The sequence below is a fragment of the Magnolia sinica genome, chromosome 14 (assembly GCF_029962835.1).
Source record: "Magnolia sinica isolate HGM2019 chromosome 14, MsV1, whole genome shotgun sequence".
NCBI lineage: Eukaryota > Viridiplantae > Streptophyta > Magnoliopsida > Magnoliales > Magnoliaceae > Magnolia > Magnolia sinica.
Window position 1 is genome coordinate 75,869,375 of NC_080586.1, and position 24,550 is coordinate 75,893,924.

The 24,550-nt window shown below is 42.1% G+C and overlaps 1 protein-coding gene across 1 annotated transcript; it reads right to left on the reverse strand.

The window, feature by feature from the left end:
- Positions 1–290: 290 nt before the first annotated feature.
- LOC131225029 (receptor-like protein EIX1) lies at positions 291–6,169 on the reverse strand. The gene is made up of 2 exons (XM_058220455.1): positions 5,206–6,169; positions 291–691 (listed from the first exon to the last, which is right to left on the reverse strand). The coding sequence occupies exons 1-2, from the start codon at positions 6,167–6,169 to the stop codon at positions 291–293; spliced, it is 1,365 nt and encodes a 454-aa protein (XP_058076438.1).
- Between the last annotated feature and the right edge of the window lie 18,381 nt (positions 6,170–24,550).

Below are 24,550 nucleotides of genomic sequence, written 5' to 3' on the forward strand. Positions count from 1 at the left end.
ATAAATATGAACCCCTTGACTTTTGGTGGAAGATCTACCAAATGATAAAAATATGTTATTATATTTATATATATATATATATATATATATATATATATAGAGAGAGAGAGAGAGAGAGAGAGAGAGAGAGAGAGAGAGAGAGAGAGAGGGTCAAGATTGACCGACAGGAGCATAAGAATGAACGCCAGGAAGGAGGAAACTGCCTTAACTAGAGATGGCTACTTTAGCTGGAGCTGGCTACCCTACAAGAGCCGAGCCTCCGATTGCTGCACCCCAACCAACAGCCGAAACTAAAGACACGGCCGAAGTCTAGAAGCTACAGAAGCAGAGATTTCAAAGCTCAAAACCTGCCCAGGAACAACCAAAACCTCATACGCCCCAGACAGCTGCCATATTGCAAGAACGAATTGACTCAACAAGGACACCGAGTCAAAGGGTCGTGCCTGACAGCCAAGTTCACTTTTGTAAGCGAGACACAGCAGCTTGCGGGAGATGATGGAAGAGAAGGGTGTGCTAGCACTGGCGGGGCGGGTTGGTGCACCAGCTGGATCGACGGTGCGTGATAGCGGACAAGTTTTAGCGACGAAAATTTTCGTCGCCAAAAGCCAAATTTTAGTCGCTAAAAGGGCGATGCAAGAGGTTTTTATTAACGAAAAATTTGAATCATCGGCAAAGGCAAGCTTATTTGTCGCTAAAAGTATTTTGCAAAACTTTAAGCTACGAAAATTTTCGTCGCTAAAAGTCTCTTTTTAAAAAAAAAAAATATTCCAGCACAAAATTCTTGATATACACCTGTTACAATATATTTCATCATATTCATCCTGATATACAACTGTTATATAATATATTTCATCATATTCACATTCACATCCATCTAAACCCAAACTAGTAAATCCATCCAAACATAAACTACATTCATCCAAAAACAAACAATCTTATCCACATCACATTCATCCACGCATAAATACATAAAAGCTTAACATTATAAACAAAAATACCCTAAACCTAAACCTTAACCTAAACCTAAAACCTAAACCTAAAACCTAAACCTTAACCTAAACCTAACCTATAACCTACAAGTTTAGGTTTAGGAAATCGGGTTCGGTTTCGGGATCGGGTTTAGGTTTCGGTTTTCAAGTTTAGGTTTAGGTTTAGGTTAGAGAGTTGAGATTAAGATTAAGTGTACGTTTAGGTTTAGGGATTTGAGAATACGTTAAGGTTTAGGTTTAGGAAATCGGGTTCGGGTTATAGATTTAGGTTAGGTTATAAGTTAAGGCTTAGGAAATTGAGTTTAGGTTATAAGTTAAGGTTATAGGTTAAGGTTTAGGTTATAGGTTAAGTTTTAAGTTTATGTTAAGGTTATATAGGTTTAGGTTTAGGTTATAGGTTTTGAGATTTGAGAATAGGTTTATGTTAAGATTATAAGTTTAGGTTTAGGAAATCGGGTTCGGGTTCGGGATTGGGTACACGAAGAGTTAGCTCGGTTAGCTCGATTCAACTCCACTCAAAAAGTTCGATTCGACTTGGTTTGAAACTGAGTTGAAGTTGAGTCGAGTTGATTTTTTGAGCTTGAAAAAATTTTGAACCGAGTTCGAGCTTGCCTGAGCTCGACTCGACTCGGATCGAACCTGTTCGGTGACTTGGTTACTTTGATATTGATGTTGCTCACCAAGTGTTTGATGAAATGACTCAGCAAAGTGTCAACTAGTGGTAAGAAAGGTATGTACATGAAATAAATACCATTTTTTTCTTGATTTTGATGTTGCCTACAAGGTGTTTGATGAAATACCTGTAAACAGCTGCTGCTATTTTACATACAGTAAGAAATTGAAAGTGCACTCCATGTGTTTATGAAAATTAGGGGTGTACATGAACCGAGCTAGCTCGGTTAGCTCGCTCGACTCGACTCGAAAAAGCTCGATTCGACTCGGTTCGAAGCTGAGTTCGAGCCGAGTTGAGCTGATTTTTTGAGCTTGAAAATGAGTTCGAGCCGAGTTCGAGTAGGCCTTAGCTCGACTCGACTCGGATTAAATCTAGCTCGAATCGAACTCAAATCGAACTAGTTTGGTGATTCGGTTACTTTGCCATTGATGTTGCTCACCAAGTGTTTGATAAAATAACTCAACGAAGTGTGGCTGATGGCAAGGAAGGTATGTACATAAAACAAATGTCCTTTTTTTCTGGGTTTTTCTTGGTTTTTATGTTGCTTAGAAGGTGTTTGATAAAATACCTGTAAAACCATTGCTTCTGTTTCACATGCAGAGGGATTTTAAAGGTGCGGTCCAGGTATTTGTGAAAATGCCTCAATGGCGAACTCGGCTCAATCTTGGCTTGAACTCGGCCCGAGCTGGCTCTAGCTGCTGATCGAACCGAGCCGAGCTAGCCAGTCAAGCTCGAGGACTGAGCAGAGTCGAGTTTGAGTTGAGGTCAGCCAGTGGCCGAGTCGAGTTGAGCTGAGGCCAGCTCGAATCGGTTCGACTCGATGTACACCCCTAGTGAAAATGCTGCACAGGCTTGATCTTGGCTTGAACTCGGCTCGAACTGGCCCGAGCTACTAGTCGAACCGAGCCAAGCTGGCCAGTCAAGCTCGAGGACTGAGTCGAGCCGAGTTCAAGTTGGGGTCAGCTAGTGTCTGAGCCAAGTTGAGCTATGCCAAGCTTGACTTGGTTCGACTCGTGTACACCTGAGAGAGAGAGAGAGAGAGAGAGAGAGAGAGAGAGAGAGAGAGAGAGAGAGAGAGAGAGAGAGAGAGAGAGAGGAGAATGCTCACCTGCGCACCTTCTTACGTGAGCACCCGTGTGCATGTTCGCACACGTGTCTTAGGCACAAAAGCTGAATGGTCCACGTGATGCGGCACCCCTTGAAACTCTATGGGCCCAAATTTCATCCTGATCCAAAACTCTAATGGGCCATACCAAAGAGAAATACAAATCAAGGAAGGAAATTGTTTCCTTTTGCCATGGCCCACCAAAGTTTTTTATAAAGCTGAAAGTGGTGCTAATGAGGTTTCAAGTGATTCCACATCATGTGGACTGTTCAAATTCTGTGCCTAAGACACATGTGTAAAGGTCCACACATATGCCCTTGGAAGAAGGTGCCCATGTAAGCATTCCTCTATTTATATATATCCCAATGCCGGTACATCAGTTTTCATGAGGTCTCTTGAGAACTTTTTGAGAACTCATCACACGTCGTGTGATTTCAAAATCTGAATAATCCACGTAAATGCAGCACCCGTGGAACTACCAAGCCCAACTTTTACCTTGATCCAAAACTTTGGTGGGCTGTGGTAAAAGAAAGCAATTTCCTCCCTTGATTTATATATCTCTTTGCTATGGCCCACCAGAGTTTTAGATCATGGTGAAAATTGCTCTCCAAGGGTTTCATGGGGTGCCGCATCACATGGACTGTTTGAATTTTGGGCCCATAACACATGTGCAAAGGTGCCCTGCCCGCACAGGTGCGCATGCCTTTCTCTCTCTCTCTCTATCTATATGGCTGTGATTTTGGTAATGACCAAATATGGTCAGAATCCATTGCCCATACAACAATACAATGCTACATTATGGTTTGTTTTGGACAAGCAAACATTTTCATTTTCGGATAATGGGACGGAGAGTGGGCCCATTGAACTTGGTAAAAAGATGACAGCACAATCGGGCTCCCATGCTTGGCCCGCTTTGGGCTGAATTTGGGCTGCCATATTCGGCCTAAGGTCTAGAACCAGGCCTAAAAGTGAAGCCCATTTATTAATCGACCTAGGCTTAGCCTATGTATAAGGGCCCGTTAGCTTGGAGTGAATCCAGCCCAACTAGCCCATTTATTGTTTTCAAGGATATTATTCAAAAGTTCTACTCCTTTTTTTTTTTTTTTTTTGTTTTTTGTTTTTGTTTATTTTTCAATGTATTTTTTGAAATATTTAATGTCTAATTTATAGTAGACAAATTATTAATTTCAATTAACATCTTCTATACGATTATTCCAATTCCAATAGCAATTAACAATTTCTTAAATGATTATTAACAACAATTAGCATTCATCTAGATAACTATTTCAAATCTAGAGGTGATACATAAGTTTGGGCCTGGGCTAAGGCCCAGTTCATGTTGAGCCGGTGAATAACTTATAGGTAGAGCTGTACACAAGTGGAGCTTGGCATGGCTCGGCTAGTACTTAACCCTAGCTTGAACTCGGCTTGGTCCTCGAGCCTGTCTAGCCAGCTCAGCTTGGTTCGGTCAGCAGCTTCGGCCAGTTCAAGCCGAGTTTGTGCATGTGCAACATTTTCTCAAACATATAAAATGTGTCTTCAATTTCTCACAAAATAGAAAACTGTAACAACAATTTATAGGTATTTCATTAAACACTCGACGAGCAACATCAAAATCAAGATACAAGGGCAGTCACGCTTTGTTGAGTCATTTCATCAAACACTCAGCGAGTAGCATCAATATCAAAATAACTGAGTCACCGAGCTGATTTAATCTGAGTCGATTTGAGTTGAGGTTAGATTGAGTCGAGTCAAGCTCGAACTCGGCTTGAAATTTTTTTCGAGCTCCAAAAACTAGCTCGACTCAGTCCGAATCAATTCGACCGAGGCGAGTCAAGATTTTCCAAGTCGAGTCGAGCGAGTTAATCACCAAGCTAACACGACTTGTGCACAGCTCTACTTATAGGGCTAAGGTTGGGCTTATCCATTTTGACCATTTGGGGCCTGGGCCAGGCTCAGCCCGAAGTCCTACTATGCGGGCCGCTACCGCTCTAGGATTGATCTTGGATCATTCTAAATCCAGCCCGTTGACAGCCCTACTTATAACATTATTAACAAATAAAATACAATTTACAAGGAAGGGGAAACCACTCTACCCTGACCCAAATAAAAAGATTATGCGAGTGCTCTATTTGGGTGGGCCCATTCATACTTTGAACTTGGATTGCCAGCTAATCCTAAGTAACTATTTGTTACCCAGCAATGGATAGATTGGAACAAACAAATACATAAACATTCCACTTGAATTTGCTACATGAAAAACTAAAATTTATGGGATACAATTCTTCATTATACATTAAAGAAAAAGAAATAAGCAATCCTCCAGGACTTCTTGAACACTAAAATGTAGAAAAAACCACAAAAGCCAACCACAAGTCCTTCTCCAATACTTACTTAAAACCAACACATGTCATACACTTCATCCTTTTCTAAATCACCTTCGACAGGACATTGACCTGGAAACATCTCATCGCCGTTACAATGTTTTGTAAGTGGAGGTCCACAGAGGCCATCATTGCCAAAATAAATATATGGATCGTCAAGTGTTTGGAGCTGATTGCCTGATGGAATTTTCCCTGAAAAGTCGTTATATGACAAGTTCAGACGGCTTAAGAAAGTTAGAGAAGAAATACTAGGAGGAATTATTCCTGAAAGCTGGTTTCTTGAGAAATCAAGAGCCTCCAACGATGCCAATCTACCAATCTTGTCTGGAATTTTTCCAGTGAAGTTGTTTCCTGACAAGTTCAAGCCACGCAATCCCAAGAGAATTGTGAGTACTTGAGGAATCTTGCCGGACAAGTGATTACTTGAAAGGTCAATGCACGTCAGAAGGGAAATTGTTTTACTGTAATTAAGCACCAACCCCCTCATTGACACAATCAAGTTTTCCTCATAATAATGACCCTGTACTGCTTCTCCATAGTGAAGAATGTAATTGGTCATTTGTTCATTTTCCATGCCAATGAGGTTTTCGAAACCTTGAGGAATTGAACCAGATAAATAATTGTGTGCTGCATCAAGAACTTGGAGAGAAGTGAGGTTTGATATTTGTTGTGGAATTTTGCCTATAAACTTATTAGAACGTAACCGAAGAATTCTTAAGGGAGGAAAGCTATTGCCAATCCAAGCCAAAATGTTTCCGGAGAAGTTGTTTTCTCTAAGATTGAGAGTTTTCAAAATAGTAAAATTTCGAAAAGATGAAGGGATTTGTCCAGTTAGGCTATTTTCACTCAAGTGCATTGATTGGAGTCCAGTTAGCAAACCCAATGACTTGGGTAGTACTCCTGATAAATGGTTCCTACTCAAGTCAAGTGCTTCAAGGCATACACAATTGCCCAAACTTGATGGAATGGTACCACTTATCTTGTTTTGGGAAAGATCTAAGACAACCAAGGATGTCATTTCTCCTATAGACAAGGGACTTGTGCCATTGATTTGGTTACCTGAGGCGGAGAAGAAATATAAATAACTCATAGAAGAAGTAATATTTAGAGGGATTGGTCCATGAAATTGATTGTTGGAGAGATCAAGTAACAGAACTCGAGACGATATGGAAGGTATGCTACCGCTAAAATGATTTGAATTCAACTTGATAAAAGCATTGGTTTGCATCTTGAAGGAGCCAGTCAATTCGCCACCGATCATGTTATAGGAAAGGTCTAGTGATGAAAGTTGAAGTGTTAAATCCCAAAACCAGGTGACTATGGTGTCATTGATGGTTGTGTTGAAGAGATCCAAATCCTCCCAAGTGTTTTTGATTTTGTAGCCAGTGTGGAAAATGAGGCCCTAGTCGACAAGATCCTAGGGAAATTTTCTTAAGTTGAAATGGGGGAACCCAATGAGGGTGCAGATAAAAAACTAATGAAGTAGAAGACATGTCTAAATACTCCAAGTTTTCTAGGTATTCAAAATGACTTTCGGAAACGTTACTTGTTAGAGAGTTATATGAGATGTCAAGAAAATGTAAGTTAGAAAGTTGTCCTAAATTTATTGGTATTAACCCATTCAACTGATTATGAGAAAACCTTAAATATTTTAGCGATGACAATCCTCCAAGTGATGTAGGGATTAGGCCCGTCAGAGAGTTATTAGAGATGTCGAGAGTACTCAAGTAAGAGAGGTTTACAAGATTTTGAGGAATTCTCCCACTAAACCCTGCATTTGATAGGTCCAAGTACCTCAACTCCTTTAAAGAACCTAAGAAAGGTGGAATCGGAATGCCATTAAAAGCATTATTGCTCAAGTCCCAGTGACGAAGATGTTTCAGTTCAACCAAAAGATTCTGAGGAATTCTCCCACTGAACCCTGCATTTGACAGGTCCAAGTATCTCAACTCCTTTAAAGAACCCAAAAAAAGCTGGAATCGGAATGCCTTTAAAAGCATTACCGCTCAAGTCCAAGTAACGTAGACGTTTCAGTTCAACCAAAAGATTTTGAGGAATTCTCCCACTGAATCCTACATTTGAAAGGTCCAAGTACCTCAATTCCTTTAAAGAAACCAAGAAAGCTGGAATCGGAACGCCATTAAAAGCATTATTGCTCAAGTCCAAGTGACGGAGATGTTTCAGTTCAACCAAAAGATTTTGAGGAATTCTCCCACCGAACCCTGCATTTGACATGTCCAAGTATCTCAACTCCTTTAAAGAACCCAAAAAAGCTGGAATCGGAACGCCTTTAAAAGCATTACTGCTCAAGTCCAAGTAACGTAGACGTTTCAGTTCAACCAAAAGATCTTGAGGAATTCTCCCATTGAATCCTGCATTTGAAAGGTCCAAGTACCTCAATTCCTTTAAAGAACCCAAGAAAGCTGTAATCGGAACGCCATTAAAAGCATTATTGCTCAAGTCCAAGTAATGGAGATGCTTCGGTTCGACCAAAACTGGATCTAATTGCCCACTCAGACTTGGAAGGGGAAGTATGGATACGTCACAGTTGTTATTATTGCAGCGGTTATTGAAGTTGAGATAAATTAATAGATGGAATTATATTAAAAGAAAATGTCATAGTGCCGGCCTACAGTATTGGATGAGGACAAAAAGCTATTCGACTGTATTGCCGGCCTTAGTTATATGAGCTGCTGTAATTGATAGGGACCAAAAATCTGACTGGTCAAATGGTATTTTAGAGGCAAGGGAAATACTTGGTATGTGCAAGTAAACTAGAATACAAGGCAACCTCTTCACTGAAATCGTAGCAAAGGTTGATTTCATCAATAGACCAATTGATTCCATCGAGCAATTGTTGATGCCATTGACAAATACTTGATTCTATTGAAAAAATCCAGAAAAATCCTAGTTGATTGTTGGATAGTATTGGAGATTGCTACTCGATGGTATCAAAGGTTCTTCGATGTCATCGAGTGGTCCTCGATGGCTGTCGATACCATCGAATGACCCATTGAAGGCGTGTGCAGAATTGTGTAAGTGTGCGATTTGTTATCTATTTCGGTTGTGATAGTGTGTATATATATATATATATATATTGGGTGTAATTGGGATTAGGGAAAGGAGTAGGGTTCTCTAAGGCTGCGTTTGGATGCCTGTAAGTTTTTTAAGTTATAAGTAAGTTACAGGTAACTTACTTACATGTGAAAGAAAGTTACAGGTAATTCTGTTTGGGTGTAAGTTGTAACTAATTTACAGGTAACTTAGTTTCTGTGTTTGGATAACATGTAAGTTATTTACAGGTAAGATGTTTTATATTAACATAAACCGGAGTTTAGAGTATGAAATTGTTAAAAAATCAAATTGTCACATAGAAAAGTTTAGATAAAAGTATGTAATTTTATTAAGCCCTTTTAGATGACTAGTTGGACTGATTCTAAAGCTAAACTAATCATTATGTGAGAAACATTATTTTTATTATAGAATATAAGTCTGAATAAAAGCTTTCATACATGTTGGGTCTTATATACTTAGGTTTTTTATTCTATACCTAAAGGATTTGAGTTTCCCCGCAAGCGGGTATATGTGTGTGTGTGTGTATATGTATATGAAAAAAATTGATGAATAGCATGGATAAAACACATGCAGCATGGTGAGGCCCACAAAGCACCAACTAGTATTTATATAGTTATTGGCTAATGTCGCTAGTCAAACTTGAGTGGATCCATCGAGGTGTGCGGGATCCCAAATTATGGAGCCGATTGTGATGTATTTTCTCACATCCACATTGTTCATCCATGTTGAAAGCTCATTTTAGAACATGATATAAAAAATAAGAAGACTTGAATCTCATGTGGATCATAGTATAGGAAACAATAGTAATTGATCATTAAAAACTTCTTGTGGGCACAAAAGTTTTTGGATCAAGATGATATTTGTTTGGTATCTTTGTCTAAATCTTTGTTACTTTTTTTTTTCTTTCTGTTAGGTTGTTAGTACACCCACTGTAAGTTCACACTTCAGTGTTAGCCTCCCCCACTGGGGAATCGATACCAAGACCTCATTGTTGAAACGAGGTATCTTTCACTTAGCCTACCACTTGAGCTATGGATCTAGGTGTTAGGTCTTTGTTACCTTATCAACGGAAGCGGATTGCGTGCTAAGTAAACTCTTTAAGGCTCACCATGATTTATGTATTGTATCTAATCCGTGCATCCATTTTACCATATAATTTTAAATCTTGATCCAAAAAATGAAGAATATCCAAATATCAAATAAACCACACCACAGGAAACAATATGAATTGAACTTCTACCGTTGAAAAATTCATGGGGGCCATAGAAGTTTTGGATCAAGCTTATATTTGATTTTTCCCTTCATCCATGTTTGTATGATCTTATGAACATGTTGGATGACAAATAAACATCACTGTGGGGCCTAACAAGGTTTCAATGGTGGAAATCATTATTCCCATTGTTTTATGTGGTATGATCCATTTGAGCTTTGGATTTGCTTAAATTTTGGTATCGACCCTTAAATAAGCTGGAAAAATGGATGGACGGCATGGATAAATCATATACATTCATCGTGGGCTCAACTGAGTTTACTCGGCACGATAAAAGATTTGATTTCCTTGTCAATAGGTTGGATGGAAAATCGGATTACATACTGAGTTACTCAATACACTCTTATCATACTGAGTAAACTTAGTCAGGCCCACCTTGAACGTATGTGGTCTATTCATGTCGTCCATCCATTTTTCCATCTAATTTAAGGGGTTAAGCCCAAAATTGAAGGATATACGAAGTTGAAGTGGATCATACCACGTGACAGTTACGATAATGATTTCCACTTATGAAACCTTTCTAGGCCCACGGTAATGTTTATTTGTCATCCAACCTATTTATAAGATTATACAGTCATGGATGAATGGAAAACAAAAATATAAGCTTGATCCAAACTTCCGTGGCCCTAAGAAATTTTCAATGGTAGAAGTTCAAGTCATCTGTTTCGTGTGGTGTAGTCCATTTGAAAATTATATACCCTTCATTTTTGGGCTCAAGCCTTAAAATTATATGGGAAAATGGATGGATGGAGCAGATAAAATACATGAATTATGGTGGCCTTCGTAGAGTTTACTAGCATAGTAAGTTACTCACTAGGCAAACCGCTTCTGTTGGATGGAAAATAAATATTTCCATGATGTTTTTAATAGTAGGAATTTAGTTAAGATGGTTTCTTGTGGTGTGGCCCACTTGAGATTTAGATCAGCTTCATTTTTTGGATTATATACTAAAATGAGCTTTCAATATGGATGGACGGTGTGGATGTAAGAAAAGTATATCACTATGGGCCCCACAGTTAGGCATCCGAAACCACCCTGCCAAACAGCCCCGTTCCGCACTTACGCAAAAGAATAAAAAAGGAGAGGAAAAAATACAAAAGAAAAACAATAAGGGTTAAGGCTTCCTTTGCCAGAGCAGAGAGAGGGAAGGAGACGCTGAGAGAGAGAGAGAGGGAGGGAGGGAAGGAGACGCTAAGAGAGGGAGAAGGAGACATTGGGTCAGAGACGGTAGGTGCACTTTCAATGCAGCAGCGTTTCCACCACCCTCTCCCAAATTCGAAATGGATAGTCGTTGCCTGTAACAAAGTAACCTGTGACTTGAAAAACACCTAATTCCTCCATTACATTTCTTGCAATCTTACCTGATAGAAAGTTACAGATTGAGGCTTTGTTACTTGTAACATTTCTCCCCCAAACACAAACTGTAAGAAAGTCAACTATAACTTTCTTACATTTTACACAACTTACAGGCATCCAAACGGCCCCTAAACGTGCTTAAGACATATTCCGGTTGCTATAGTATATATATTGGGTGTAATCGGGATTAGAGAAAGGATTAGGGTTCTCTAAACATGCTTAAGAGTTTGAGAGAGTTTTGAAGGGCAAATGCTATGGTTTTTCCTCTTGGGGCTTTGATAGGTAAGGTTTCATCTCTTGTAACTTCGTTTTTCATAGTACATTCTCACTTTTGTGCCGTGGTTTTTTCTCTCAAGGGTTTGTCCACTTAAATTCGGATTGTTCTCTGGTTAGATTTACCTATGCGGTTGGAATTATTTTGTTTGATTCCTCTGTGTACTTCCGCGAGTCCTAAGGAACTATCCTTAGACTTTCTGGCTGGGCTTTTGTTTTTGAAATAAGTTATATGATACTCAAGCTGCTTGTGGCGCTAATACGCTGGGATTCAAAAATTATATCTCCCCATTTTTCTATATCTAAATGTGAAGAGATGTTGGACTAAGCGCATCAATATGGAAGGATATGATCATACCATTTCCATCGTTTCATGAAAGAAAATTATTAAATGATAGGTGAAAACAAAATTGGAAGTACTCATTCAAACCCCTTCCAGCGGTGGCATTTGTCAGGCTTCGAAAGGTCTCTTGACCAAATTTGATTATTTTTGGCCTTTTGCCAATCCTAAGTATATTGTTGGCACATGTGCATATATATATATATATATATATATATATATATATATATATATATATATATATATATATATGACCATATGGCCTTATCCAAACAAACTGGAGCTAATCTTTTGAGCTCGAAAATGAGTTTGAGCCGAGTTCGAGCAGACCTAGAAGCTGAGTTCGAGCCGAGTGGAGCTAATTTTTTGAGCTCGAAAATGAGTTTGAGCCGAGTTCGAGCAGGCCCCAGCTCAACTCGACTCGGATCGAATCCAACTCGAATCTAGCTCGATTCAAACTCAAATCTAACCAGTTCGGTGACTCGGTTACTTTGCCATTGATGTTGCTCACCAAGTGTTTGATAAAATGACTCAATGAAGTGTGGCTGGTGGTAAGGAAGGTATGTACATACCACAACAACTATGACATACCACAACAACTCGAGGACAAATATGGTGGATGGATGAGTTCTCAAATACAGTAAGTCCCAGAGTTCTCAAATACAGAAGTCTCAACTATGAGTTCTCAAATACAATAACTCGAGGACAGATATGGTGGATGGATGGATGACATACCACAACAACTATGATACACCAAGTATTTTTTTCTTTCTATTACCTTGATGGGGTGGCAGCACAAACAAGGAGGTCAGATTTCTTGGTTTAAGTGCACTTGGCTTATGAGTCATATACCATAACTTGGGTTTAAGGTTGCACACTTGGTATAAGAACTGCCCGGCATAAGACAATGAATATATGTTGGTTTGCTATTCAACATCTTCCCAATTCCTCAACATTGGTCCTGTTTATAAACACCATGAATGGGCCTGATGCTGGGTTGTCCAGGGGATGAATGATGGTGGGAAATTCTTAACAGCATTAACTGCAATGCAAATAGATGAATAAAACAACCAACACATTCAACCGTAATAATAACAAAAAGGTTGGTCAGCCATGTTCCTCCAAATTTGGATGAACTTTGGAGGCATTGTCCATCAAACATGGTCCCACCATTACTAGTCGAGAAGGATTGCCTGCTGCACTACCAGCTACCGTCACGCCCCAAACTCGGAAACCGGGCTCACAAAATTCTCGATCGCCGAATCTGGCGCCGACAGCCTCCGTAGAACCCCATTCTCGGCTCCCAGCGCCCATTCGCCAGATTCCGATCCTGGGATGCTACAAGGAGGATTTTCAACATCAGTTTGATTCGTAATAAGTATAACTAAAGGCATAACCCACAAACAACAACCAAAAACTCCATCACATTTCCACTATAATAAAAAACTTTACAAGTACAATGAGCATAAGGGAAATACAATGAAGATAGACCAAAAGCTCCAAAAGAAGATCAGCTACGCGCCCAAGCCTCAGCGCTGCTGCGAACCAACGTCACCTGCACGCAACGGTCGTGCATAAGCTTATAGAAAGCTTAGAGGGTGGTGAAAGTGTATGCTTAAGGTGGTACTGTAGTTATGCAATATCAGAGTAATGCGGAATATGCTGATGAATGCCAGGAATACCATTGGCCGTATCAAGGCCATGTGATGCAAGAATGATGTCGGCCATACCAAGGCCATGCAATGCGAAATGCAACACAAGCATACAAATCCTCATCTAAGTCCACATGTCAATACGGCTCAAATCTGGAATATCACCGGGGTCTAGTACACTCCAAGCCAGATTGCCGCCCCATCGCGCGCAATAAGGTGAGTGGAAAAGACCTCACTATCCGCCTGCCAATATCGGGCTCGGCTCGTCAATAGCGGACCCATTCCTCGAGCTGGTCAGACTCAGCCTAGCATTGCCCCCTACTCTCGGGTAAGGCCGCACCCCCTTCCAACCGACCACGACACGCTGGAAAGCGCAACCGTCTGTAATCGACTCCCGCTCATGCACCCACTCGGTCCAGACGTTGGAGCAACCTCCTGGTACCATAAGGGTTTAGGGACTTTCACCCAGGGGATATCTATCGCACCCCATGTAGAACAAGATTTCCGGTATCCAATCCCGCCAACCACGATACGTCTGTGGAGGCGACCCCGATGTCGCTAGGGCATACAAGATAACCATATCACATAATGCGAATGCATGAATCACACCATTAGCCATGCAACAATCCTGCGCGTATCGTGCGCTCATGTAGGCAACACCCCCTGTACGGGCCCTAAACAATTCGCCCGAAGGCATATGCTATGATCAGGCATTTCTCATATCAAGCATACGTATGATGCATATGATTATGAATCATGGAATTAAACATGTTATATGGGATGGATGCTAATCATAATAAAGATGGGCCTCGACGGCCTACACATCAGACGTACGAGCCTAACAATGGGCCCTAGGGAAAGTCATAATGCGGACATTTAACCACACTATATTTGCAATGTGGACGTCAAACCACCATTGCTCCCAAGGCATAGCCCTGACGTAAACATCATTACATAAATCATATTGGGACTGCACATTGCAATGAACCTTAGGTATAACTCATTGGGCCTTCAATACATCAAATGGGCCGTATCATATGGGCCTCATGTTCATCAAGCGAGCCACAACAATGGGCCACATCAATGGGCCTTATGTGCATTGCAATGGGCCTTAACCCGTGGGCCTTAGAATGCATTAAATGGGCCTAAGCTTACGGGCCTTATATGTATCAAATGGGCCTCGCCAGTTGGGCCCCATACATGCATCAAATGGGCCTCAACCCATTAGCCCCATTACATCTTAATGGGCCCCGACCCATGGGCCCCTAATACAATAAATGGGCCTCGACCCATGGACCTTATATAGACATCAAAGTGGGCCTCAATCATGGGCCACAAGCAAATTGAGGTAGGCCTCACCTATATATCAAGGTGGGCCTCAATCACGGGTCTCAACTTTAGCAAAAATATATAAATATATAGTATATAATATGTATATACATAATACATATAATATCATATGAAATATAATATTATATATATATATACACACACACACATACACACACGCACGCATCACAGTGGGCTCCACGCAATCATCACAGTGGGCCCCCACAATCATCACAGCGGGCTCCACCGTCCAGGCGGACGGTGGAAATGGAACACATACATCTATGTGGGCTCCATGTGGGGCCCACTGAAATGTTGATATGCCATCCAACCCGTTGACAAGGCCGAGTGGACCTAGGTGGAGGGTGGGAGAAATTTTCACCCTGATCCAAAACTTCTGTGGACCCCAAATGGGTTTCAAAGGTAGAGGTTCAATCCCACTGTTCCATACGGTGTGGGCCACCTGAGTCTTGGATCACGCTGGTTTTTGGGGTGGGCCCACTTCAGAGAGTGGCCCACCCGATGAACGGGTTAGATGACATGTAAACATCAAGGTGGGGCCCACGCTTACCTGGCGCAGGCAGCGCCTGCTGCCGCCTGACACAGCAGCAGCAGCTGCTGTGTTGAAATTTTTTTTTTTTCTGTTTTTGTAGGGATTTCGTAGGTGGGGTCCATATCCAGTGAATCTACGCCGTCCAATGTTCTTCCATGGCTCACCACGAGCAAAACAAGTCCAATATTGGACATATTTCAATGTATAACCAATCAAGGAAGTTTTCAATGGTGAAAACCACCATTTGCTATGGTATGGCCCGCCTGAAGGTCTGATGGATCCCACCTTCTGGCTCAACGCCTAAAACCATCTTGGGAAAGGAATGAACGGCATGGATTTAATACATACATCAAGGTGGGGCCTACATGAGTGGACCACTCCAAGGCTTGGAAAAGAAAAGATGATATTTATGTTTTCTTTCCAGCAACGTCCAGCGTCCCTGGACGCTGGACTTTCCATGTACTTAGGAGGTGGGCCCTGCTTAGGTGGGCCACCAGGGGATGGATGGCATGGTACTTACACATAGAAAGTGGGCCCCACTTTTAAATGATTTGGATAAAATAGCTACCTCATGGTGGGGTCCATTCAAGTGGGCCACATAACCTCATTATTACAAAAATAAAATAAATAAAATAAATAAGATAAAAGGGAGAGAGATGGAGAGTGAGACTGTGTGATGGAGGGACCCCGGCACTATGGGCCCTCCCTTGCACTAAATCATACATCAAGTGGGTCCCATTACATGTGGGTCCATGAAATCGAAATTCAACGGTGGAGATCCCTTCTCCACTTAAACTAAACGGTCTAGATGACCCTAAGCATGTAAGGAAATAAACATCATGATGGGGTCCATGGAGAATGGCCCCATCATGGAATGATCATGATGATCCAAGTGGGCCATCAGCCACATCTTAGGGTCCAAAGCGAGATCCAAACCATTGATCGGTTGGCCTCACTTGGCCCATCTTAAAAATATCGAAATCTACCCTATCAAGACACCCACCACTTGATCTTCTTTCTCCTTTGTCTTCCTTAGCTCCTTGTGCTTCTCTTTGATGGAGAAAGATGAGAAATGGATGGTTGAGATGAGAGATGAAGGGGTAGGAAAGGTGGGCCTCACAAATGAAATTTTCTCACCATGGGAGGACTCATACGTATGGATTTTGCTATGGGAGAGTTTGAAATGAGAGAGAGACTTGTAAGGGAGAGAGAGAGAGAGATGGGTGATGGAGTGATGGGGGATGGTTTGGGTTGAAAAAATTGTAAAAGGGGGTATGGTTGATGTTGAAAATGGGAAAAAGAGGAGTGGTGAGGTGGAAAGAGGGTAGACCTTTGAAAAAGGTGGAGATGGGTTGTTGTACTTGAGGTATGGGATGCTTTAATGGTTGATTGATGGGACTAATTGTAGAGATTCCCTCGAAATCCGTAACGCGCGGTGTTTCTTCGGAATAAACGCTGATCAGCATCTTCTTGCCTGGGTATCGGTTCGGTGCGCAAGTCACGGCATTGGAATTGCGGCGACGACGCGGTCGCTATGATATATCTTTCGGACCAAGCCGACGTCGGTGCGCGGGACCTGGCTTAGGATCGTGCGCAAACACCGAATACGGTGCGAAGGTTGCCGGAATTTGACCGGAAGGACCGCGAAAGCTAACGGAACAGTACGGATTAGGACACGGGTCTTACAAGCTATGTCGGGCCCACCGTGATGTTTTATATACATGCCATTCATCTGTTTTGCCAGCTCATTTAGGGAATGAACCGGCAATGTTGTTTTCGGTCTACGACTCATTATCTATCATGACATGATGATCATCAAGCCAAGGAGCCATCCATGTTTCTCACGCAGCAGATGAACCATATGCATCTTGGTGTGGCTAAGCTGAACATGAGTCTGGCATATCGAGCTTAGCCGGAGCATGGATAAATTTGTTGGGCCAGCTAAAAAAAAAGAAAAAAAAAAGAAAAAATCCCTACTTCCCACTTGAATGTTCTTAATCCACCAATCAATGGTCTGCATGATGCACGGTCCAGATTAATTATCATACTTTTTTCTACTATAACTAGTATAAATCATCCATTCATATTCATTGCTTAGATGGTTAGGATCATCTATCTAGAGATATTTTTTTTAAAGGAGATGGGCAACCAAAAGTAGGCTCCACATGATCCCACATGAATACAAACCTGATCATAAGCAGACAGTACATAATTTACTGATGAGCAAGAAACAGTGATTTCTGGTCCTTATACTGCTTTCAAGGACTTTCTACCTACTCAAAACTGATCATTGACATGTTGATTGTCAAAACAATGTTGATTGATTTCTCTATAGTCAACAGAATGTACACATGAGATAGATGAATGAATGTGTATAAAGAGTTGAAAACATCTTAGGTCATGAGTTACATAGAAAACAAGTCAGGAGAAAAAAAATAAATCAAAGAAGACTACTGATTCCATTGCTCTACCATTGTAACTGTTCTCCACCATCTAATTCTTCTAGACAATTGTTCTCGAAGCTGGATGTCACGCCCCAAACCCCTAAATCGGATTCATAGGAATCCCGATCACCGAATCCGGTGCCAACAACCTCCGTAGTACCCCATTCTCGGCTCCCAGCGCCCATATGCCAAGTTCCGATCCTGGGATCCTACAAGGAGGATTTTTAACATCAATTTGTCTTATAAGAAGCATAACCACAAGTTTACCCAAATCATAAAAGTAACATCATCATCACATATCCATTAAGATAATCATTTGAATATAATGTTGAAAGGGAAATACATATGTCAAAATCAAAGCTCCAGAAGTCAGCTATATGCTCCAAGCTCCACGCTGCTGCGACCTAACATCACCTGCACGCATCTATTGTGCATAAGCTTATAGAAAGCTTAGAAGGTGGTGTAAGTGTGTGCACAATGTAAGTGCCAAGTATTCAACACAACACCATAATCATACAATATAGGAAATACTGGTAAGATCACGAATCATACGATATCAAAGGAAAGATGAAATACTGACAAGTCCATGAATTAAACAATATCAGAGTACGCAATACAGATTAGCTATGTAAATGAGGAGTCATAAAGAGCCAAATATCAGATGTCGGCGATGCAATGCAATATACAATTCCTGATGAGTTCACGAATACTGTCAACCGTATCTAGACCATGTAAATGCAGAAATATAGTAACCCAAAATGTCATATGCCGCGGATGTAATGTAATATGCGGTGCGAATGGAATGACCATTGTGAAGTGTGAAGTTAGGATGATAGTACGTAATATCGTAGGCTATGGGGTCCATCACAAGGGACTTCTATCCAAACCAGTCCCATACCTAATTTGGATAGTTAGACTCAATGTGGTAAACTCCTGATCTCAGGTTAGTCGCGTGCCCCAACCGAAATCCTGGTCATTGAGAAGGTATACGTAATAAATAGTTGCGCACCACCAGCCCGAGTGGATAGTGAGTGAATGAATGAATGAATGAGTATGCAACTCCTGCTCAATAAGTCCACACATCAGTACAGCTCATCTCTGAGATCATTACCGGGGTCTAGTACACTCTACACCAGCTTGCCACCCCATCAAGTGCACACCTGGGTAAGTAGAAGAGACCTCACTATCCGCCTGGCTAGTAGTCAGCCAATATCTACCCGACATGTCGATATCGGACCCATTTACGAGTTGGTCAAACTCAGCCTAGCTATGCCTACTCCCTTAGGCCGGTAAGGCCATACCCCCTCCCAACCGACCACGATATAGTGAGAGACGCGGCCTACTAGTATATGGCCCTCATGCGCTCATGTATATCCACTCAGTCTCGACGTTGGGGCATCCTTTGGTACCAAGAGGGTTTAGAGATTTTCACCCACGGTCATCTATGGCAGCCTGATGCTAAAACAAATTTTTGGTGTCCTATCTAGCCATCCACAATATGCTTGTGGAGGCTACGGCCCTGATGTCGTTAGGGCGTACAGTAATCACAATGCAAGATGCATGAGTCATACAATCCAATCATGTATCAATCCTGCGCATACCGTGCGCTTATGTGAGATAACTTTCGCCTATTAAGGAGTCTCATAACAACCTGCCTAATGACATATACAATGGTCAACTACATCTCATAATAAACACGCAGATGATTCGTATGGGCATGTATCATGATGCTATGCTATCACATATTCATAATCAGTATCAATAACTGACATCGACAATCGGCCTCGACAATGTGGACATTTGACCAACATTGCCCCAAAGGAATGACCCACATAAAGCCTAACATATAGTGGACCCATGGCCTCACATAAGGGCCAAATATACAAAGCCATGGGCCTCACTCAAGAGCTTAATATACATTAAAATGGGCCTTTCACATAGGCCTAACATACATTGTAATGGGCTCCATCGCCTGGCCCTCAATGCATCACAATGGGCCTCATCACATAGGCCTCATATACATCACATTGAGCCTTAAACACGGGCTGAATACACATCACAATGGGCCTAAAAAATGGACCGAATGTACATCAAAATGGGCCTCAAATATGGGCCGCATATACATCACATTGGGCCTCGACAATCGGCCTCAATATCTGGCCTCAACCATTAGAATCAGCCTTGATAATTGACCTCGACAATCGGCCTATACAATCGACCTCAACAATCGGAATCGGCCTCGATGATCAAAATCGGTAATTGGCCACAATAATCGGAATCGGTAATCGGTCATGATAATTGGCCTCGATCGTTAATCGGCAATCGGCCATAATAATCAGAATCGATCGATAATCAGCCTCGAAAATCGGAATCGGCAATTGGCCACAATAATCGGAATCGATCAATAATCGGCCTCGATGATCGGAATCGGTAATCGGCCACAATAATCGGAATCGATCAATAATCAGCCTCTATAATCGGAATCGTTAATCGGTCATGACAATCGAAATTGGTAATCGGTCACGATAATCGGCCTCGATTGCTAATCGGCAATCGGCCACGACATTGGAATCAATCGATAATCGGCCTCGATAATCGAAATCGGCAATCGGCCACAACAATCAGAATCGATCAATAATCGACCTCGATGATCGGAATCGGCAATCGGCCATAATAATTAGAATCGACAATCGGCCACAACAATCAGAATCGATTAATAATCGGCCACAGTAATCGGAATCGATCAATAATCGACCTCGATAATCAGAATTGGCAATCGGTCACAATAATCGGCCTCGATCACTAATCGGTCAATCGACCACGACAATCAGAATCGACAATCGGAATCAATCGATAATCGATCATGACAATCAGAATCAGTAATCGGTCACGATAATCGGCCTCGATCGCTAATCTGTCAATCAGCCACGACAATCAGAATCGGCCTCGATACTCAGCCTCGACAATCGGAATCAGTCTCAACCAAGCGAAATCGGCCTAACAAAGGGTATGAGGAAAAGTCACAATGTAGACATCTAACCATCATTGCCCATCAATGTGGACATTTAACTAACATTGCTCCCAAGAAGTGGTCCACGTAGAGCCTAACATAAAGTGGCCCATGGCCACACACAAGGGCCAAACATATATGACAACGGGCCTCTCTCAAGGGCCATATATACATCACATCAGCCTCACTCATGGGCCTCCAATATATCACATCAGGCTTCATCAAATGGGCCCCAAATACATCGTATTAGGCGTTAACAAATGGGCCGCACCAATAGGCCAACATACATCAAATGGGCCGCATCATATGGGCCACACCAATGGGCCAACATACATCAAATGGGCTGCACCAATGGGCCAACATTCATCAAATGGGCATCATCATATGGGTCGCACCAATTGGCCAACATACATCAAATGGGCCACATTATATGCGCCGCACCAATGGGCCAACATACATCAATGGGCCGCATCAAATGGGCCGCACCAATGGGCCAACATACATCAATGGGCCGCATCAAATGGGCCGCACCAATAGGCCAACATACATCAAATGGGCTGCATCATATGGGCTGCACCAATGGACAGTGTAGATACACAATACATGCATCGATGATAGGCCCTTGGACAGTGTGAATATAGAATAAGTACACCAAGGTGGGCTTTATCACATGGGCCTAATATATATAACAGTTGGGCCCCGCATACGCAACAAATGGGGAATGAACGGCATTGATAAGACACAAAAAAAAATCAAGGTGGAGGCCACACGTGGACGGTGAGGATCACAAATACATCACTGTGCGCCCTACCTAGCCATTACATGTGTCACGCCCCAAACCTGAAAATTGGATTCACAGGAATCATGATCGCCGAGTCCGGTGCCGACAGCCTCCGTAGTACCCCATTCTCGGCTCCTAACGTCCATACGCCAGATTCCGATCCTGGGATCCTACAAGGAGGATTTTTTTTTAATACATTTAACTCGTAATAAGCAAACCACAAGATTACCCAATTCACAAAGGCAACATCATCATCACATATTCATTAATATAATTATTTGAATACACTACTAGAAGGAAAATACATGAATCGAAAATCAATCTCCAGAAGACCGCTGCATACTCCAAGCTCAATACTACTGCAACCTAACATCACCTGCACGCATCTATCATGCATAAGCTTATAGAAAGCTTAGAGGGTGGTGTAAGTGTGTGCACAAGATAAGTGCCAAGTATTCAATGCAATGACATAATCATACAATGTTGAAATAAGCGCAAGGTCATGAATCATACATTATCAGAATAAGCAAAAATACTGACAAGTCCATGAGTCAAACAATATTAGAATACGTAATACAGATCAACTATACAAATGAAAAGTTAAAGAGAGCCAAATATTAGACGCTGAGAGTATAATGCAATATGTAAATCCTGCTAAGTCCGTCTAGGCCATATAAGTGCAGGAACATAGTAACCCAAAATGCTAAGTACTGCGGATGCAATGTGATATGCAATGCGAATGAAATGACCATGCTGGAGTGTGAAGTTGGGATGATAGCATGTAGTATCGCAGTCTACGGGGTCCACCGCAAGGGACTTCTATCCAAACCAGTCCCATAACTAAATTTGAATAGTCTGACTCAATGTGGTAAACTCCTGATCTCAGGTTAGTCGCGCGCCCAACCGAAATCCTGACTATGCGAAGGTACACAACAATTAGTTGCGCACCACCAGCCCGAGTGGATAGTGAATGAAACAAATGCATGAGTATGCAACTCCTATTTAATAAGTCCACATATCAGTATGGTTCTTCTCTGGAAAATCACCGGGGTCTATTACACTCCAAACCAGATTGCCGCCCCATCGCGCACAACAAGGTGAGTGGAAGAGACCTCACTATCCGCCTGTCAATATCGGGCTCGACTCGTCGATAGCGGACCCATTCCACGAGCTGGTCAGACTCAGCCTAGCATTGCCCCCTCCTCTCGGGCAGGTAAGGCCGTACCCCCTTCCAACCGACCATGACACAGTGGGAGACGCGGCCTAACAGTATATGGCCCTCACGCGCTCATGCATCAACTCGGTCTAGACGTTGGAGCAACCTCTGGAACCAAGAGGGTTTAGGGACTTTCACACAGGGATATCTATAACACCCCATGTAGAACAGATTTTCGGTGTCCCCATCTGGCCATCCACGAAATACCTGTGGAGGCTACGCCCCTGATGTCGCTAGGGCATACAGTAATTACAAAACACAATGCAAGATGCATGAGTCATACAATCCAGTCATTCATCAATCCTGCGCATACCGTATACTCATGTGAGATAATCTCTACCTATCAGGGAGTCTCATAACAACATACCCAATGTCATATGCAATAGTCAACTACATCTCATAACAAACATGCAGATGATGCGTATGGGTATGTATCGTGATGCTATGCTGTCACATACTCATAATCGGTATCAATAACTGGCACCGACAATCGACATCGATAATGTAGACATTTAATCAACATTACCCCCAAGAGTGGCCCACATAGAGCCTAACATATAGTGGACCCATGGCCTCACAAAGGGCCTGATATGCAACACCATGGGCCTCACTTAAGAGCTTAATACACATCACGATGGGCCTTTCACATGGGCCTAACATTCATCACAATGGGCTCCATCGCCTGGCCCTTAAATGCATCACAATGGGCTCCATCGCCTGGCCCTTAAATGCATCACAATGGGCCTCATCACATAGGCCTCAACAATCGGCCTTAGCAATTAAAAAAATGGCCTTAACAAACGAAATCGGCCTCAACAATCGAAATCGACACTCGAAATCGGCCTCGACACTTGGTCTCGACAATCGAAATCGGCTTATACAATCGGTCTCTACAAATCAGAATCGGCCTCGATACTCGGCCTTGACAATCGAAATCAATTGATCATCAGAATCAGCAAATCGGTCACGTCGATCGAAATTGGCAATCAGTCCTGACAATCGAAATCAATCGTAATCAGAATCGGCAAATCGCTCACGTCAATCGGAATCGACAAGCGATCACGACAATCGGAAATCAATCGATAATCAGAATCGGCAAATCGGTCATGTCGATCGGAATCGGTCAATAATCAGAATCGACAAATCGGTCACATTGATTGAAATCGGCAATCGGTCATGACAATCGGAATTGATCGATAATCAGAATCAGAAAATCGGTCACATCAATCGGAATCGGTCAATAATCAGAATCCACAAATCGGTCACGTCGATCGAAATCGGCAATCTGTCATGACAATCGGAATCGATCGATAATCAGAATTGGCAAATCAGCCACATCAATCGGGATCGATCGATAATCAGAATCGGCAAATCGGTCATGTCAATCGAAATCGACAATCGATCACGATAATCGAAATCGATGATAATCAGATTCGGCAAATCAGCCACGTCAATCGGGATCGATCGATAATCAGAATCGGCAAATCGGTCACGTCAATCGGAATCAGTCAATAATCAGAATCGACAAATCAGTCACGTCAATCGGCCACGACAATAGGGATCGATAAGAATGGGCTTAACAATGCTTAAGGGAAGGTCACAATGAGGACATCTAACCATCATTGCCCATCAATGTGGACATCTAACCAACATTGCTCTCAAGGAGTGGCCCACATAAGGGATTCATACACAACGTAACGACCACACATACATCACATCGGGCCTCGCCCATGGGCCTCAAATACATCACAATGGGCCACAACCCATGAGCCTTGAATACACAATAGGTGGGCCTTGCACCTAGGCCTAATACAATCAAGTGGGCCTCATACCTGGGCCTCCAATATACCTTAATGGGTCTCAACCCATGAGCCCCAAATACATCTCAATGGGCCTCGACCCATGGACCCCAAATATATCACAATGGGCCATATCAAATGGGCCACAACGACTACACCATTCATCCATCTATAAAGATTATTTTAGAGTATTATCCAACAATGAATCATATCAAAAGATCATCTGGACCATACCACAAATAATCGTGGTGATAATAATTTTCATAGTTAAATTTCTAGTGGGCCCACCATAGTATTTATT

Bases quoted from the DNA above. Each gene is read 5' to 3' on its own strand.
- LOC131225029 (XM_058220455.1), bottom strand. From the start codon at position 6,169: ATGACATCCTTGGTTGTCTTAGATCTTTCCCAAAACAAGATAAGTGGT. The intron at 692-5,205 runs GTGATTTAGAAA...AAATACTTTTAG, and splicing joins AGGTCAATGTCCTGTCGAAG to CGACAAATAAGCTTGCCTTT.